General features: G+C 58.8%; 1 protein-coding gene across 1 annotated transcript in view; it reads right to left on the minus strand.

The window, feature by feature from the left end:
• The window catches only part of HMCN2 (hemicentin 2), a 34,729-nt gene extending 18,111 nt beyond the window's left edge, over positions 1-16,618 (minus strand). The window contains 34 exon segments of the mRNA XM_061476628.1: positions 375-656; positions 963-1,124; positions 1,285-1,404; positions 2,525-2,597; positions 2,847-3,022; positions 3,174-3,297; positions 3,638-3,792; positions 4,080-4,256; positions 4,363-4,458; positions 4,986-5,155; positions 5,280-5,388; positions 5,539-5,666; positions 6,520-6,682; positions 6,884-7,040; positions 7,245-7,357; positions 7,464-7,608; positions 7,885-8,009; positions 8,341-8,436; positions 8,761-8,955; positions 9,567-9,716; positions 9,822-9,935; positions 10,137-10,264; positions 10,882-11,023; positions 11,119-11,391; positions 11,484-11,605; positions 11,864-12,008; positions 12,179-12,442; positions 12,538-12,658; positions 12,822-12,928; positions 13,119-13,290; positions 14,057-14,179; positions 14,307-14,465; positions 15,332-15,402; positions 16,249-16,618. Coding sequence (XP_061332612.1) covers positions 375-656; positions 963-1,124; positions 1,285-1,404; positions 2,525-2,597; positions 2,847-3,022; positions 3,174-3,297; positions 3,638-3,792; positions 4,080-4,256; positions 4,363-4,458; positions 4,986-5,155; positions 5,280-5,388; positions 5,539-5,666; positions 6,520-6,682; positions 6,884-7,040; positions 7,245-7,357; positions 7,464-7,608; positions 7,885-8,009; positions 8,341-8,436; positions 8,761-8,955; positions 9,567-9,716; positions 9,822-9,935; positions 10,137-10,264; positions 10,882-11,023; positions 11,119-11,391; positions 11,484-11,605; positions 11,864-12,008; positions 12,179-12,442; positions 12,538-12,658; positions 12,822-12,928; positions 13,119-13,290; positions 14,057-14,179; positions 14,307-14,465; positions 15,332-15,402; positions 16,249-16,483 — 5,092 coding nt within the window. The 5' untranslated portion in view covers positions 16,484-16,618.
• Between the last annotated feature and the right edge of the window lie 1,337 nt (positions 16,619-17,955).

Raw genomic sequence — 17,955 nt, forward strand, 5'->3', positions numbered from 1 at the left:
TGCCACTTACCTGCTCTCCAAGGCCATGCTTACAGGTGTGCCACAGAGCTGGCCACAGGCTCTGAGCCACCTCAGCCCTTTCTCAGCTCGAGTGCTTGGTGCCGTCACCCCTGAGTTTTCACCAAGGCCTTAGGAAGTGATGACTTTATAAAGTGTGCCATGGTCTGCTGTGATGGCCCTGGAAAGAAACTCCTGCCTGATGGAGCCAGTCCTACGGCTACTCCTACAGCATACCCCTTCTGACCTCCTATGTGTTGGTTGTCCAAGATCTCCTCCACATCAGGTTACATCAAACACATGCTGGGGCACGGCCACCCTCCTGAGCCTGCCTGCATCCCTACCCCACAACCACCAGCCCCATCCCACACCCTTACCATGCACTGCAACATCAAACTCCCTCTGCTCCTGCCCCACTGTGTTTGCCACCAGGCAAGTGTAGCGTCCTGCGTGGGCCACCTCTGCCTTGCGGATGCGCAGCCGCTTCCCTTGCTCTGTAAGCAGGAGCCCGTCCCCTCCGGCCACGGGCTGCCCGTCCTTCACCCACGTCACTGTGGGTGTCGGTGTCCCCATGGCCTCGCACTCCAGAACCACCTCGCCAGCCTTGATGACAGAAACCTTCCTCAGGGCTTTGCTGCTGCCCAGGATCCTCGGCAGCGCTGCGGGCAAAGGGACACACGGTGGAGGTGATGCTGTAGCTACTCCCTTATGTGCAAGGGGATATACAAACAGCATCACTCTGGATGGTGACAGCAAGAGGACAAAGCAGGTACAACCAACTGCAACCAGCTTGGAGTCAAGAGGAACACTGCGGGGGCAAAGCTAGCCCAGCTAGCAGCATCCTTTCCAAAGCACCTAAGGCAGCAGGCAATGGCTGTGGGCTTTTGGATCCATCTGGACCTTGCATTAAGGTGGTTCATGGCACCTTCAGCCACCTCTACAGGTTTTCTGTGTCTCTGGCTCACCGTGCACCTCCAGGTGATGCTCCCTGCTGCTGCTGCCGGCAGCATTGCTGCACTCGCAGGTGTACGTCCCCTTGTCCTCCAGCAGCACCTTCTCCATGTACACCACGCTCCCTCCTGCAGCCACCAGCTTCGGGCTCCCGGGATGGGTGGAGAGGGGCTCACCTACCCAGGGAAGGGACAGCAACCTCCTCTCAGGTTCCCAGCAGGAGCAGTTCCCACCTGGATACTGCTGAACACAAAGCACTCCTTGCTCCAAGGAGACCAGCATCCCTCTGGTGAGTCAACAAGTGCGCAGGGATGAGGCTGAGGAGCAGGACCCTACCGTCCTTCCACCAGCTCAGGGTGGGGAAGGGGATCCCATGGCACTCGCAGGCCAGCCTGACGGGCTGTCCCTCCAGCACGGACATGGTGGTGGGCTCCAGTGAGGAGAAGGACGGGGGCACTGCAGGGGAAGAGAGGAGAGGAGCAGTTCGCTGACAGCACCAGACGAGCCCTGACCACTGCAGCTTAGCTGGGCTATGCATAAAGAACCAGCAAGACTCCCCTGCACTTGGTTCCATGTGGAAGCAATAACCTTGACTCTGCAGCTGTTAAGCAAGTGATGCTTTCAACTGCACGTGGCCTACAGCAGAGGACAACCGAGCATCCCATGCCAGCCACCCTGGTTGGCCAGACGCAGCCTTATTAGGTAGCACTGCTTGCTGGGAAGGTTACCTAACTCTTTCCATTCTCGGATGCTGTTCTGAGTTGCTCATAAATACAGCTGGCTAGCAAATGGTAACTCCTTCCCAGGAGGGATATCAGTTCGTAGAAGAAAAACCCCAACACCCAGAAACCCCATGAAAACAAAAACAGCAGAACCCAAACAATCCACCCGAGCCAGGCCGCCAGACGTGCAAACGTTTCCCTGGGAAGGGATCGCAGGAACAAGCCCGGATCAGGCAAACTGGATCTGCTCCACTCTCTGGCTACCTGCCTGCAGGACTTCCACCAACTGGCCTAGAGCATCCCTGAGAAAAGCCAGGCCCTGGCTCAGCCCCCGATGCTGCAGACGTGCTGAATGGGATGGGAGGCTGCAGGATGCTCAAATCAGAGCTAAAGTGGCTGGTGCCCATCCTGGGTATCATCGCTGGCTTACACCTCAGGCACTGGGAGAGAAGGGGAGCGATACCTGCAGTGACCACTGCACTGACTGAGTGTGAAGAAAGGACAGAGGGGTCCTGGCAATGCCAAGGAAATCCCTTCAGTCTCCTGCCCAAATTTTGCCAAGACACCACATCTGCATCATCACTGAGCTCTCCCCTCAAGACTCGTGCAAACATCGGGGTCTTCCCCTCTGACACCTATGCTGGTGGGGATTCCCTACCACCTTGTTTGCAGAGCTGAAATATTCGGGTCCTAGTGTTTTCCAAGTGTTCTTAGTGTTTTTCAGGTACTCCAGGTACATATTTTAAATGCAAACACGCAGTATAGCATATAGTATATATATGCATAGCATAAAGTATACGTATATATACTCACAGACTATATATTTTTGCCCCAGTGGGCTGTTTCAACCTTACCCCACACATCGAGGTTGTAGTGCCTCTCCTGGCATGTGTACCTGCCCACATCCTGCACACTGGCTCGCTCGATCTACCAGAACAAGTAGAGGTACTGAGATGATCCGCAGTAGAGCTGGACCCACACAGCCCCCCCCAATAAGATTTGGTGTCAGAAGCAGCCACAGGGATGGGATCAGTGTGAGGGGTGTGAATGGCGCTGAACATAGGCAGTAAGGAGGGATGCCCATTCCCTCTGCACCCAAGGGTGAGAAGGGGGAAATGGGGGGATCTTCTCAGCCCCATTTCCCCTCCCATCCTCTGCAATACCCCAAAACGTCACCTGGAGCACGGTCCCCTCCGCAGAGAGCTGCATGCCTGGCTTTGGTGTGAGCACCTTCCCATCCTTCAGCCAGTGGGACCCCTGAGCGGGGACCCTCGGAGCTGGGCACTCCAGGGTCACCGTCTGGTTGACGATGACAGAGATGTTCTCCTCCTCACCCAGCATGGCGGGGGGCACTGGAAAACAGACCAACAGGGCAACACCTTCCCCGAGACACCCCCTTGGTACCCATGCGAGGTACAAGGACAGCCCCATTATCCCGAGCATCACCTGCAACCCAACAGTCATGGAGGCGGGAAGGGGCTGGGGATGCACAGGGGTACTTACACTGTACCTCGAGGGTAGCCTCGTGTCTGTCTTCCCCCACAGCACTGCTGGCTACACACGTGTACGTCCCCGAGTCCTGGAGGCGAGCAGTGGGCAGGGACAGCACGTGCCCATCGGAGAGGATCTGTGCTTCCCCGGGATGCAGAGAGAGCCCGGGTGAGCATGAAACCAAAGAAACTCACAGGCAGCTTGGGCTGCAAGCCAGCAGGAACAGGGATGGGTGGGCATAAGCCTGCCTTGAGCCCGTCTTTGTCACATCCCATGGACCCTCTGCCCGTCTATGCCCTCAAGACAGGGAAGCCCAGTGCAGGACTGAGCAGGTTCATGCTCCCATGGACCAAACACGGGGCAGGTCTGGGTGACATTTTACCTGTTCATCTCCAGCAACTGCTTTTTTAAAGGCCAGAATGAGGCAAAGCAGCCTCTTCCTGGAGGGACATCCCCTCCACCAGGAGCTATCTCACCTGTGGGCCACCCGCCACTTCGTTGGGTATCAGGTTGCCATCCTTCAGCCACAGCAGCACCGGAGCTGGGGTCCCCGTGGCATCACACTCCAGTGTCACCGGCTCTGTCACCAGCACCCTGAGGGACCTTGGGCCAGTTCTGATCCGTGGGGGCACTGGGAAGCAGAGAAGTGTCACCGGGAGCAGCAGGGTGCAAAAGGGATGGGACAGGTAGGAGACACCTTGGTGCAGACCAGGCAATACCCATCCATTGGGCCATGATTTTCTAGGACATTGGGATGAACACAGGGGATGGCATGGCTGGGATTGCAGAGGACAATGGCTCTGCTAAAGCGTCTTCCAGGGATGTGTCCCAAGGGCTGGTACAGCCACATTAGTCCCATGCACATAGGATAGATGCTGTGGGGGAAGCAGGCACTTCCCCTGCTCACCAGGGACTCACCGGTCACCTGCAGCCTGTACCAGAGCTCAGTGACCCCGGCCACATTGGAGGCCACGCAGCGGTAGCTGCCGGTGTCAGAGAGCTGGACATGCTGGATGTCCAGGTGCTTCCCATCCCTGGACACCATCATGCCTGCTCCTTCCGAGAGCTGCTTGTCCTCCTTGTACCAGGTGATGTCTGGAGGGAAGGAGGGAGCTGTCAGGAGTGATGCTGCTGCCCATCTCGCCAAGGGGACCCGGGAAAGCCTCAGGGATGCAGGAGATGAAGGAGAGGAGCAGCTCACCAGGAGCAGGCAGCCCCGAGGCCAGGCACTCCAGGGACACCGTGCTGTTCTCCAGGACGACCAGGTCCACGGTGCTGGGTTCGATGCTCGGAGGCACTGGAACACAGCACACGCAGTCAGCAGCTCTGCATGGCCACAGCCACACCGTGCAGCAGCACGGGCATGGCCAGGCTCACGGGGGCACTCAGCATGTACTGAGTCCTGGGAGCAGCCGGAGCTCATTCCCTGCTCTGGAAGGGGAATCACATCACCACACGGTGCCAGTGCTGCTCCCCAAGTCAGCTATAGCAGCTGTTCCCTGCCCTAATGAGCTATTCATCCTTCCAGCACAGGGATCTCCACTCCCTGCCTGGTTTCTCAACCAACACCCTTCAGCATCACATCCTGAAATGCTGACTGAGGGGTTCCCTGGCTAAAGGGGAAATGGGGCTGGGAGAAGAGCCTCCACTGGAGAGCACCCACCAGCTCTCAGCCTCATTGGCAAAGGGAAAGCTCCCAATGGATCAAGCTAGTGACCCTGCACTTCCCTAAAACAGGGCAGAGAACATGCACCCTTTTGGCCAGCCACGTTCTCCCTGGCACATGGGATGGATAGTGGGTCTCACCCCAGATGCTGTGCTCACCTTGCACCAAAACCTGAACCTCTGCCTCTGCCACCCCTGCCTGGCTGCTTCCCTGGCAGATGTAAAGCCCTTCATGATCAAGCCCCACACGGGTGATCAGCAGAGTCCCACCGTCCTCAGAGACTACCACACCATCCCGCTCGTGCAGCGGATACCCGTCCTTCAGCCACCTGCAAGGGAAAGGAGATGCTGCAAGTCCACCCTGCTCTCATTGCAGGGCACCCCCAGGGAGTTATGCAGCCCCTCTGGGAGGTCAGGGGGAAGAGGAGCAGGACCCACCAGTGCAATACTCACTGGATCCGGGGTGGGGGGATGCCCATGGCACGACAGTGAATCCTCAGGGAGTCATTGGTGACAGCCGTCAGGCGGCTTTCCCCATCACCGATCAGCATCTGGGGGGGAACTGGTGGAAAAGAGGCTGTTAGCCTGGGATCACCCTGGGACCCTGGCACAGGGATGCGAGAGCTACCAAGGGCTTGGAGGAGGCAGGATCCCGGTGGTACATTAAGACCCGCAGCCCACAGGAGGAGCATTCCAAGCAGCAGACATGGACCTTGGATGCGCAGGCTGTAGCTGAGCGAGGCGTTCCCTGCGGCATTCGTGGCCGTGCACGTGTAGAGGCCTGTGTCCATCACCCGGGGCTCTGCCAGATGAAGGGACCCCGAAGGAAGGATGCTGTAGCTTGGGGAAAGGGAACAGAAAAGCTGGATGGGAGGAACAGGCATGTCATCCATCACCTACCCTAGGCAGGAGCTAACGGCTGGGACATCACCATTGCTTTGAGACAGCCAAGAGCAGGGTCACCTCCTGCACAAGGAGGATGGCAGAGCTGTCCATGGGGGCAAATCCCCTTTGCTCAGCCCCCATGTGAGCTCAGCACGAGGCAGTGCACAAGCCACTGATGCAGGGGGACAGGGTTCCCCATGGAGCACAGCCCCTGCAGCTGGAGCTGGCCATGCTCTCCCTCCCAGCGCTGTGTTCCACAGACATAACATCATCTCAGCCCACGGCTGTGGATCCCTGCTCCTGTGCTTCCATAAATCACCCGGGCACGTGAGGACAAGGCAGCTGAGATGTGGGGAGCAGCACAAGTCAACCAAGAACGCACCACAAGGCACCACGGTCCCTCAAGAAGAGCAAACCCAAGATGCCTTCCTGCTTCCCCAGGCCACAGCTGCTCCACCTCAGCAGATGTTTGTATGATGAAATTATAGAATGTATGATGAATGTTTGTATGATGGAATTAAAACCCTGATGAAATTAAAAGTTCTTGCTCTGCTCTTCTTGAGGAGCAGAGATAATGCTATACCTTGTCTCAGAGATAATGCTATACCGCTTGTCTCAGCTACTGCCAGAGCACTGAGCATCAGCACTTGATGTCTTTGCACCTCCCTACCAAGCAGCTGAGTCCCTTCATGGACCCAGCATCCCTCTAAGGGATTCACACAATCCCAAGAGGTCATGGCCCAAAATTCCTTCCCAGAGACACGCAATCCTAAGGGATCGTAGCCCTGGCACCCACAACTCTCCTTACCTTGTGGTGGCAAGAGGCAGTGGTTGGGACTCCCGGGTCCACACCACCAAGGGAGGTGGATAGCCCTGAACCTCGCAGGGCAGGGTGATCTCCTGCCCAAGCACAGCCAGGATGGCTATGGGATCTGATGCCTGTGATCCATTCACGCTGATCCTGGGCTTTGCTGGGTGGAAAGGGAACACAGCTGGTGCAGGAAAGCTTCAGGTACCCCACAGCCGTCATTGCTGCTGTTCCTATCCCACAAACCCCTCTGGCACTGAGCTAGGTGGCCCAAGGAGAGTCCCCAGGTCCTGCTCTCCCAACCAGTCACCCTCTGGAGATGCTTTACTGGGAACTGGAGCTGGAGCCAGCCCTGGGCACTCACTGCTGATGGAGACCTGCGTCTCCCTGCTGGAGAAGCCTGCTGCATTGGTAGCTGTGCAGAAGTAGGTCCCAGCATCCTCAGGGGAGGATGAAGGGATCAGGAGGGTCCCATTGGGGTCAAGGTGGTAGCGTGAGCTCAGTGAAATGGTCTCTGTGCCCTGCAGAAGAAAGGGAAGGGAGGAAGACAGCAGAGAGTCTCCCATGAGCTGAGCATCCCAAGGGCAAGGCAGCAGCTCTGGACCCATCAGAGGCAGCCACAGCCACAGTGATGAGCTATATATACCCCCTCCAGACACATTGCCCTGCACCAAGGATGACTCACAGCCTGCCTGGCAGGGGGACAGCCTGGCCCTGTCACCCACCTTTGTCCAGGTGACAGTAGGGGGGGGCACACCGGTGGCATTGCACTGCAGGGTGATGGCTGCTCCCTCAGTGGCAGTGATGAGGACAGGGCCAAGCTCAATGCTGGGAGGAACTGGGGAGGAAGAGAAGCATCTCATCCCTGTGGCCAGGGCCACACTTACCAGAGCCATGCCTTGCTGTTCAGGAGGTGCAGGGACACCCAGCACCCTGCCACTCACCGTGGATGACCAGGGACACGTTCTGCCTGTGTGAGCCGAGGGCATTGGTCACCTCACAAGTGTACCTGCCTGCATCCCCCTGCGATGCCTGGTCCATGTGCAGGCTTCCATCAGCCCTAATGGAGTAGCGTCCACCTGGGGCTACCTGGGCACAGGCAGAGAGCACAAACAGGACAGACCGGGGGTCAAACATCACCATACCCCTGTGTCTTTGGGGCATAGCTAGAAACTGAACCTTGAGCAGCAGGAGCATCCTGATGTGGTGTTAAAGCCACAGTACCCTCCCAACCCAAGGGTTTCCCTGGCATCTTTCACCATTAGTTTTGGCCCCAGGAGGTTGGGGCATCCATCCTGTAGCAAAGCCCCAGCCACAGGGCCATGATTGCAGCTCCCACCATTGCAGTGGGCACAGGAACCTCACCGGCTGCCCATCCTTCAGCCAGCGTCGGGCCGGGAATGGCCTCCCAGCCAGGATCACACACGGCAGTGACACGGGCTGGCCTAGGAGCACTTGGACCATGGGGGATGCAAGAGCTATTTCTGGGGCTGCTTGAAAGACAGGAAGGGGAAACAATATTAACTGGAGCTGAACTGGCCAAGAACGCTCAGAACAGCTCTGGATCGCCTTGCTTCCAAGGTCCAGACCTTGGCTTGGCATAAGCCAGCTCCTATACTCAGTTCCCCCAAGATTTTGGGGGATATTAATCTATGGTTTGGGTTCAAGTGTGTGTCAGTGCATTAAGTCAAAAGAAATGGAAGGGCATTATCCCAACCCTGAGCATCATTGGCCGGCTCTGGAGCAGACGTGGCTGCACGGGGGTGCCGGTGCTGGCAGCAGCCACGGTCAACACACCAAGAAAAGCATGTAAAAGCAAACCGTGACCGGTGACCGTGAGCTTGATCTCTGCTTGGATCTTCCCAAACTCATTCTGGGCTTTGCAGATGTAGATGGCTTGGTCATCCAGCGAGGCGCCTGGAACATGGTGGGAAGGATGAGCCCCGTGGGGCTGAAGAGCCCTGGGCGAGCTCCAGGATGGGGAGACACAGCCCTTCCCTGCCCCACCACCACATCCAATGGAGGAGAGACCCTGCCACGCTGAAGGCTTGCAGGCTGTTAAGCTTGCACGAGTCAAAAGTGCCAATAAACCTGCTATGTCCATGCTTTATTACCACAGAAAGAGTGGGTGCAGGGGCTAATCCCACTGCTGGGACAGCAGCCTGCAGTGGGCAGGGAGAAAGCACCCATGGGTGACACTGCAAGCATCACCCGGGCTGTGTGCCATGCAATGGCTCTTACTGTCCATGAGGAGCTCGGCAGCCTCCAGCCGGCTGGAAACACCATGAGGCTCGTGCCAGCCCGGCACGGGCTTCCCATCCTGCCGCGACCAGGAGAGCCGCGGTGCTGGAGAGCCCTCGGCACGGCACAGCAGGTGCAGGGGCTCCCCGGCCTCCACCACCACGTCCCCCAGGGGCTCGGGGAAGTGAGGGGCAGCTGGAGGAGACAGCACGGAGAAGGGGTCAGGCAGCTCCAGCACCCCAGTGTCCCCATAGCCTAGAGAGATGGGACTGCAGAACCCACGAGCAGGGCCCTGAAGGGTTCTGAGACTGACTTAAAGCATTTGGTGTTTCTCCCTAGCAGTTTCCATCCCTTAGTTACACTCAGCAAAAGCTCTTGCACTTTTCCACCTTTAACTGCTTCAGACCTTGCTTCCTCAACACACCACCTCATCTCCTCCTCCTCCCCAGGCTTTTCCATCCCTTCTGCCCCCCTGAGTACCAGTTGAAGTACTTTGTTTTTCAGACACCCAGAAGCAAGTCTCCACCTCTGCCTATCCCCACTGCTTGTACTTTGCATTCCCAGTTTGGTCCCCAGCTGCCACGTCCCCATGCAATAGCATCCACACTAGTCTTCAGACACTGGTTGAGCCTCATCCATCCTCCCAACCCTTGGAAATCCTGTCAGGCTTCAGCCCTGCTTGCACTGAGTTTGCTGCATGCTGGGAAACCCAGGAACCCGGGGGCAAGAGGACCCTTGGGAAGCAACAAGTGGGAGATGAGCTTGGAGGGTGAGCAGTGGACTCAAAAGGAGAGGCAGGGACTTACACCCCACATCCAGCACGGTGCTGTCAAAGGCAACGCCAGCCTCGCTGAGCCCCTCGCAGCCGTATCGCCCCGCATCCTCCTCCCGCACCGCCTGCAGCCGCAGGACCGCACGCTGCGTGCCGGGGGGGAACGTGGCCACTGCCTGCTCACCTGCCCCGGGGACCCCACGTCAGCACCACAGTGCCCCAGGGGACCCGGTACGTGATGTCCCTGCATGGAGCGGGTTTGCCCCCCCCAGGTCTGACCCAGTCTCACCTTTGTACCATGCAACGTAGGGTGGGGGGACCCCAAAAACCCAGCACTCCAGGGTCACGTCTTCGCCAGCCAGTGCCTTCAGGCTGGGTGTCAGTGCCAGGATGACAGGAGGCTCTGTGCCATGGGGAGACACATGGCTCCAGTGACCCCCTGCAGCTCTGGTGTGGTGCCATTCCCCCCCCCAAGGGAACTTCCATTGCAGACAGCCCCATCCCATAGCTTGCATGCTGCAAGGTGCCAGCTGGCAGCTAAGGGAAGCAAAGAGGGATAATAAATCCCCCTGAGCCCAGGCTTTTCCCAAGGGGAAGCAGGTACCAGTGAACTCCAGGGTGATGACTTGCTCATCCCAGCCCAGCGCGCTGCTGGCGTAGCAGCTGTAATTCCCTGCATCCTCTGGGATAGCGGCCCTGATGTGCAGGGTACCCTGAGCATCCGTGAAAACCCTGCGGCAAACGGGGAAAGAGGGGAAAACGAGCCCTGTGAAAACAGAGCCAATTTAAAACGGGTTGAAATAAGTGAGCAAGCTTAAGGCCATCCCACACACACAGCAAGCGGTGGGTATGACGGATGTGGCTTAGCACTTAAAGCCAGCCCCATCAGCTGCTGCAGGGAAGGACATTGCTTTGAAGCAGGGAAAAGCATTGAGAATTGGGCTTTTTCATCTTCAAAGTCAACAGAAACCTTCCCCAAAGCCCACTCCAGCACTCACAGCCTGACACGGGCAGGGAGGTGGAAGCCGAAAGGCAGAAGAAATTAAAGGAAAGCACAAGGAGTATTTTGAGACTGGAGCACACACCGGGTGTACAAAGCACCTCAAACAGCCCTCGGTGGGGACAGTGACCTGGATAAGGCAGGGTGGCTTAAAAATAAACATCTGAAATCAAGGCTAGCAGAGCGCCAAGCATCTCAGGTGCAGGGTGCGGGGGTATCGCAGTGCCTTCCTCCTTCCAGCACTATGGACAACCCCAATCTCCTCTCCATCAATCAATACACCTCCATAAAGGGAGCTCATCCCCGGTGGGACAGGGAGGATGGGGGCACCCAGATCCCCATGGGATACCTCTCGCCCTGCTCCAGCGCCCATCCCCAGCGCTTCCATGCGGTGCGGGGCAGGGGGTGGCCCCCGGCCGTGCAGTTCAGCCGCAGCTCCTGGCCCCTGCCAAAGCGCTGGGGGCTGGCGTCGACCATCACCCACGGAGCCTCTGCATGGGGTTGGAGAAGGGCTCAGCCCTCGGGTGCCATCATCCCCCATCCATGGGGTGAGGCATCACCAGGGCCAGAGCGGGGCAAAGCCTACCCTCGATGAAGAGCCAGAGGGAAGCAGTGGCCGTGCCGTGGGCGCTCTGTGCCGTGCACTCGTACTGGCCCCCGTCCCCCGGCTGCACGTGGCTGATCTCCAGCGAGCGGTTCAGCAGCAGCCGGGTCCGGCCGTCCCCCGGCTCTGCCGCCTTCCCATCCCAGCTCCACGTCAGGTTGTAGGGCACGTCACCCAGAACCGGGCAGGACATGACCACGTCCTGGCCCGGGGAAGCGGTGATGTTGGCCGGAGCTATGAGACGCGGTGGTGGCTCTGAAAGCACGGCATGTGAGGGTGAGATGGGGCTGTGCCCATCGCAGAGCAGAGACTGGTGGGCACCGAGGCTTGGCACAAGCAGTCCCCACCTGAGACAGAGATGTAGGCACGAGCCCGTGTCACCCCAACCTTGCTCTTGGCTGTGCACTCATAGAACCCTTCATCACTCTTGGACACCGCAGGGATCAACCAGCTGATGTTCCCCAAATTCCTACGAAAAGGGAGAAACTACAGGGGTCACCCCCCTGGCATGGCTGCCATGGCACCACCCTGCTCCAAATCCCGGGGATTTTTTCCATCCAAGTCAGGCAAAAGGGTGCAGATACATCCCATGGGATTTTCCTTTGCTGCCTTGGGATGCTCAGGGCTTGCAGGCATCCATCCAACACACAGCGTCCCCCTGGCCAGCACAGCTCAGAGGGCTGTTAATGCCGACACAGGTCCATCATGGGTCAGACCAAAGGCTCACCAGAAGAGCTGCTCTTCCCCAAGCCTGGTCCTACCGCGGCTGAGCTGCAGGCGGAAAGGGACCTCGCTCCGTGCTGAGCAGGAGATCAGCTGTGGCTCACGGTTGTAAGCCTGGATCTTGCTGGAGATGTTCACTTTGGGTAGACCTGGAAGTGTTTGGACACACACACACGGATTGCACTCATCAGGAGCTCACCAAGAGCTGCGCTGGGAAGCAGGATAAAAGAATTCCCAAGCAAAACCCAAAGCAGAGGCAGTGCTGGGGCCTCTGATCCCATCTCAGCACCCTCGGGGGCTGTGGGGACCACTCACTCACCTGCGACCACACTGGTGTAGGTGACCCCGGAGAGGCGGTGCAGGGGGTGGCCCTCAGCATCCTCACCCTTCACCTTCAGCAGAAAGTCACCCATGGGGACGTGGAGCGGCGAGGCCACCCAGAGCTGCCCCGAGGAGGTGTTGGAGAGGGGCCGCATGGGCAGTGAGAGCAGGGCATGGCCGGAGGTGTTGAAGAGCTCAACCTCCTGCAAGTGCCCCGGTGGCTTCAGGCCAGAGCAGTTCACCAGCACGGAGATGGGCAGACCTGGAGACAGGGAAGGGAAGAAACAACCCAGCTGCGTTCCCGGATGCAGGAAGCCCAGATGCAGCATCCATGGCTCTGGGCTGCACCAGGCTCACCGTGCACTGGCCGCTCTCCAGGCTGGCTGGCATCGAGGTCCGGCTGGGTGGAGAAGCTGGCTTGGAAATTGATGGTGCTGATGCCTGTGATCCTCAGAGAGTGGCGGCCGCTGCTCTGGGTCTGGAAGTGGATTGAGAGGCATGTATCAAGGGCAGGGGAAGGGAGAGGCCAACAGCAAGCCCCTTCCAGCCCATTCTTGCATCCTCTGCCCAGCTGGGGGTGGCAAAGCCTGTCCAGCTAAACGTCCCTCAGGGGATGGGTGAGGGATTTGCCACCAGCTTACCGTGACCAACCATGTCCCTGGCTCGTGGGGCTCCACAGCCACCACCATGGCTGAGTTGGGGATGCTGAGCAATTCCTTCAGACCTTGGCCTTTCTCAAGGATCTTTCCTACAACAGTGAGTGAACCCCTGGGATGGGCAACCCAGCTCCATCCCCTGGTCCCTACAGCTAATGAGAAGCCCCCTTCCTCAGGGCTCACTGCAGTGCAGAGCCCATCACCCAGCCTCCCCTCTGGCATGAGGGCTATCCAGGAGGCAAAGCATCACACCCTGCCCATTCCCATCCCCTGGGCTCCTACCTGCTGGATCCCGGACCTCGATCCCTGGGGCAGGGCCGCTCAGGGAGATGGTGACCTCCTTCAGGCTTGGATCAAAGGGGACGGGCCATGTGTGCTGCCCACCATCCTCATGGTCCGTGGACAGCAGATGGACCTTGGAGGCTTGGATGGCCTCTTCCACCCACTTCAGCACCTGGAGGGACGGGGAGGGGGGGGATTAACCTGGATTCCCATTCACCACCAGGCACAACCATTTTGGGGTTAGGTTGCACTGGGTCAAAACGGTGCCCAGGCAAGGGACCAGCCCCAGCCATGTCCATTGGATGCCAACACAAGGGTGGCACAGGGACCGGTGGGCCCAAGGTGGCAGCCCTTGTTGAGCCCCACTTTGCTACAAGCAGTTGCAAAAGGAATTGAGTAGTTTGGTGTCACTGTTATTGCCAGGTGGCTCCTGCTCAGACACTCAGAGCAGGCGTGATGTTATTACCCCCAGCTCTCTTAGGGGAATAGAAACCATTAAAACACACAACGGCTGGAGGCTGGGCAGGGGCAATGAGGGAGATGCTGCCCAGTAATGAGCAGAAAAGCGCTTTGCTGTTCCTCAGGTCTCCAAGATGTCATGGCAGTCAAGAGCTTCAAGATCAGGGATAGGCAGAGGCTCCTCTCCCTAGGACCATGACACCTGCCTGATTCCCAGGATGCTGAGAGCAGCGGGAGCACGCCAGCCTCGGCCCCAAGCAAACACTTCCCCTGCACAGGGCTCATCACAGGGATCATAGGAGCAGCACGCTCAAGAGCAGCCAGCCTTCTCCAGCTTCAGCTGAAGCAGGGCTCCCAATCAATCTGGAGGTGCTCTGAGCATGAGGATTAACCCCAGGGAGAATACGAGAGCAGCCAAACTGGGCTGGACCACACGCACCCTGGGCACGGCATCCCTGCTCCCTCAGGCTTCCACTCACCTCTGTGACCTGCTGCTTGTCCAGGTGGAAGATCTGCCCCGAGCTGGTGGTAGCGATGCGCTCGTACACGCGGTACCCGGGGTGGCTCCTGTCCCCGCAGTCCCCCGTCAGCACAAACACCACCTGCAGAAGCAACGGTCCCCATAGCACCCCACAGCCGCGGGGTGTCTGTGCATCCAGGGAGCAGCCACCAGCTCCTGTGGAGCCGGCCATGGGGATGCTCAAACCCCACCGTTAACAGGCAGCTCACCTGGGTCTGCTTGTGCTGCAGCAGCTGCAGCAGCTCCTCCTGCTGCTCGTAGTCCTTGGCCCGAGCATCAGAGAAGACGTAGACGAAGGAGCCGGGATGCGAGACCTCCACAGCCATCCTGATGGCTCCTACGCTCATCTCCGGGCAGTCCCCTCCACCCTGCACACATGAGGGATGTGGCACAGGCACCGAGACACCCAGTGCTCCGCTGCCAGCAGGATCCCACCCAGCGTCTGCTCATGGGGAGGAACTGCACCAGTTCGATGCAATCAGCCCGAGCGCAGCCAAAGCAGTGTGATGGGACCTCAGGGACACGCAGGATCCCATTGACCCGTCCCTGTCTCACTACTAATGGTGATTAAAGCACTCATTTTGGGATCCAGACTCACAGATGCTGCTGGCTTCCCACAGACTCACATAGTGAGCACATTCATGCCCACCCCTGCCCATCACCCCCCAGGCAAGCACAGAGGCACGGAGAGGACCAGCTCCTGTTTCCACAGGGCTTTGCACTCCAAAGGGCTGGGAAACAATTTGCAGCCACAGCTTCACACCTCCTGCCAAAACACAGCTGCATCCAAAGGGAAACACCACAGATATTTAACAATGCATGGGAGGCAGGGCAGGGATGGATAAAGCATGATTGAATTCCCAGAGAGTGTTTTGAAATCGTTAACAAATATATGAAAAACAACTCAATTTTCAAAGAGCATTTCCAGAACAAGGCATTTTTGGTTCCATGGAGAGCCTGTGCAAACTCTCCTGGGGAAAGCATTCCCATTATGTGGCTGAGCTGTGAACTGGGAGCGCTCTGCCCCATCGCAGGACCCTGGGGCACAGCGCCAGCATCACCATCCTCTCTACTCCCACCCTGGTGTGGTCAGCCCCGAGCCCCTCCACACTCCCAGGGGACACCAAGGACTGGTTTTGAGGCCCGCCACCATGCAGGAATGCAGGGCCAGGCTTCCCATTGAGTGCCAAGGGCCATGCACCAAGCTCAGCACCGTGGGGCTGAGGACCCCTACCTGGACATGGAGCTCCCGCAGGCGCCGCTGGAAGAGCCGGGGGTCGGTGGTGAGGGTGACGGGTCCCACCTCTGCAAGCACATGGACAACACTGCTTCAGCCTTCCCACCTTTGGTGCCATGCTCCCAAGCACCCACCCGGGCTTGAACATCCTGGTGGGACCTGCAGGAACTCGGGGTTGAGCATCTACCCTGGTTTGGCTCCCAGCGAGACGTGGATGTGGGAACGCTGCTCCCATGGAAAGCTCTCCTCAACACACCAGTGGAGCCAGCCAGGGTGAGCTGCAAACCCTTCCCTGCTGGGGCAGGCTCCCACCAAAGCGATGCTGAAACCCATTTACTGCCTCTGCCTCCTTCCCTGTCCAGCTCCAGCGACTTTCATTCAAACTCAGTGTTTTGCTGAGGACAAACCCTCTGTCCTGCTCTCTTTGTAGGGAATCTGAGATGTATTGGAGAGCAACTGCTATTTACGGGTGTGCACAAAAATCCCAAGGCAAAGACTGGGACAGACAGGAATGATTCTGGGATTGCAGTAAGTTACCAAAACCTCTGGCAGCAGCACGTTATAGACTTGCACAGAAATTCCCCCCATGATTAGTCTGGGGAGATCAGAACAGGCTGGAAGTAGAAGAGCCACCCACATGTGAGAGCCAGCATCACCTGGATTAATGCAGAGAGGTCCAACTTGCCCTGTGCCTGCAGGGTGGCTTGGGATGGGAGCCCTGCTCAGCACCATACCCTCGAGCTGCAGCTCATCCTGCAGTGCCATCCCCATCAGGGCATTAAAACAGAGAGAAGGGACACGCAGGCACTTGTGAAGTGCGTGTTCCAGCCCCAAACTCCACCAGCACCACACCCCAGCTCCCCACAGCCCCATCCCCAAGCAAGACACGTGCCCTCCCTGTGCCCCAGCCGTACCTGGGTCATGGAACGGGACCAACACGTAGTTGCTGATGGGCTTCGTGCTCCTGCGGAGCGTCCGCTCCAGGATGCGCGAAGCCCCGTCCATCACCTGCACCAGGTCGTCGTACATGGAGCCGGTGACATCGAACACGAAGGCTAAGGTGGCCCAGCCAGAGCTGGGGGGGTGCTCGGCGAGACTGGGGGCCAGCAGCAGCCAGAGACCCACAAACACCCCTCCATGGGGCGGCATGGCTGGGGACACCCCTTTGTCCTTGCCCTCTCCTTCTCCCAGACCCCTTAGTCACCGTCCCTGAGCTAGGGAGGGATACAGGGTGCAAGGGGCCACACACAGTGGGACCCCGGGCAGGGGACACCCAGCCACCGACCAGCTCCTCCAGCGTTCAGCTTCTGGGAGGGAAGCAGGGATGGAGGGAGGGAAAACAGGACTTTTGGAGCCAGCGACGCGGCAGGGAGGTGGGTGGGAGCTGGAGGGAGCTGGGATGGGGATGTAGGGATTGGGAAGCGGGTCCTGCAGCCCACAGGATCGTCAGAAACACTGCCCATCTCAGAGCCCCCCCCACCCCAGCTCACAGAGCCCCTGCTCTACTGGGGGGTTAGGGGAGGACATGGGGGCTCGGAGCTGAGCACCTGCAGGGACACCCTGCCAAACGCAGGCAGCGGGAGAGCCAGCTGGGAAAGGGAGTGAGGAATCACCCTGCCTCTGCTAGGCAAAGGGGCCTCCCTGGAATAGGGGTCTGCGATGGGGCTGGTGGGGATTAAGGGGCTCGGGGGGTGCTCCCCAGCACAGCTGCCCTCGGAACAGGGAGCAAACAGCCACGTAAAGCACAGACAAAGCCGGAGCCAGGACAAGGGGTGGGAAAAGCAGCCCTTGGCTGGGAAAGGCAGCGCTTGGACAGAGCACAGGAGCTTTTCCTGGCTCCCCTCAAAGCGGAGTGCTGAGCTCATGGCTGCTCCCGAGGGATGCTCTGCTCTTGCTCAACTCCCTCCCAACGGGATCCAGGGAATGGCCACGGCCAAGGGCTGGCTCCAGATGAAGCTGTGCACTGAGGACCAAATCCAGCCCAGGGGGCTGAGCACCTCCTCCAGCCCCAGCGCCTCACTGGCAGCACACACAGGGCTGGGGGAGAGTAGGGACCACCCATCCCACACCCCACACACAGCACAATGGGATCCTCCTGTGCATCCTTTTGCCCCACAAGTCCCTACAAGGCAGGGTTTAGCCCAGCACAGTCTTAGGGGGGGTAAGGACCCCGCGTGTAGCAGGGCAGGGGATGGCACCTCTGCTCCATGGGGTTGAGCCATGAGCTGTGCTGGAGTCTTGTCCTCCTCCTGTCCCCCATCAGGCTTGCCGGCAGCCACCCACCTGCAGCCTCTTGTCCCCCCCAGGCTTGGCACCCCCAGCCCCACACTCACTGCAAGCCCAGGGGGGCTCCCCCACCCCACAGTGCCCCCAAACCCACTAACCTCGCACCCAGCTCCATCCTGCGCCCCAGCAGCAAGCACCACTCTCCAGTGCTGCTGGCACAAAGAAACCCAGCAGTTCCTCCCCACTACCAAATTAATCCCTCCCCACACTCACCAGTGCTCCCAGTGCCAGGAGCACCTGTACTACCTGGGCTTTAACCCCTTTTGTGCTGGTGGGCACAGCAAAGCAAGGCACAGCCTTGGGTCACCGCTGTGATTTGGAGCCTGCGCTCCTCC

This window comes from Pezoporus flaviventris, unplaced genomic scaffold (genome assembly GCF_033815535.1).
Source record: "Pezoporus flaviventris isolate CSIRO_AGI_PZ_B2104156 unplaced genomic scaffold, CSIRO_AGI_Pfla_v1 ptg000097l, whole genome shotgun sequence".
In the NCBI taxonomy this organism is placed as follows: domain Eukaryota; kingdom Metazoa; phylum Chordata; class Aves; order Psittaciformes; family Psittacidae; genus Pezoporus; species Pezoporus flaviventris.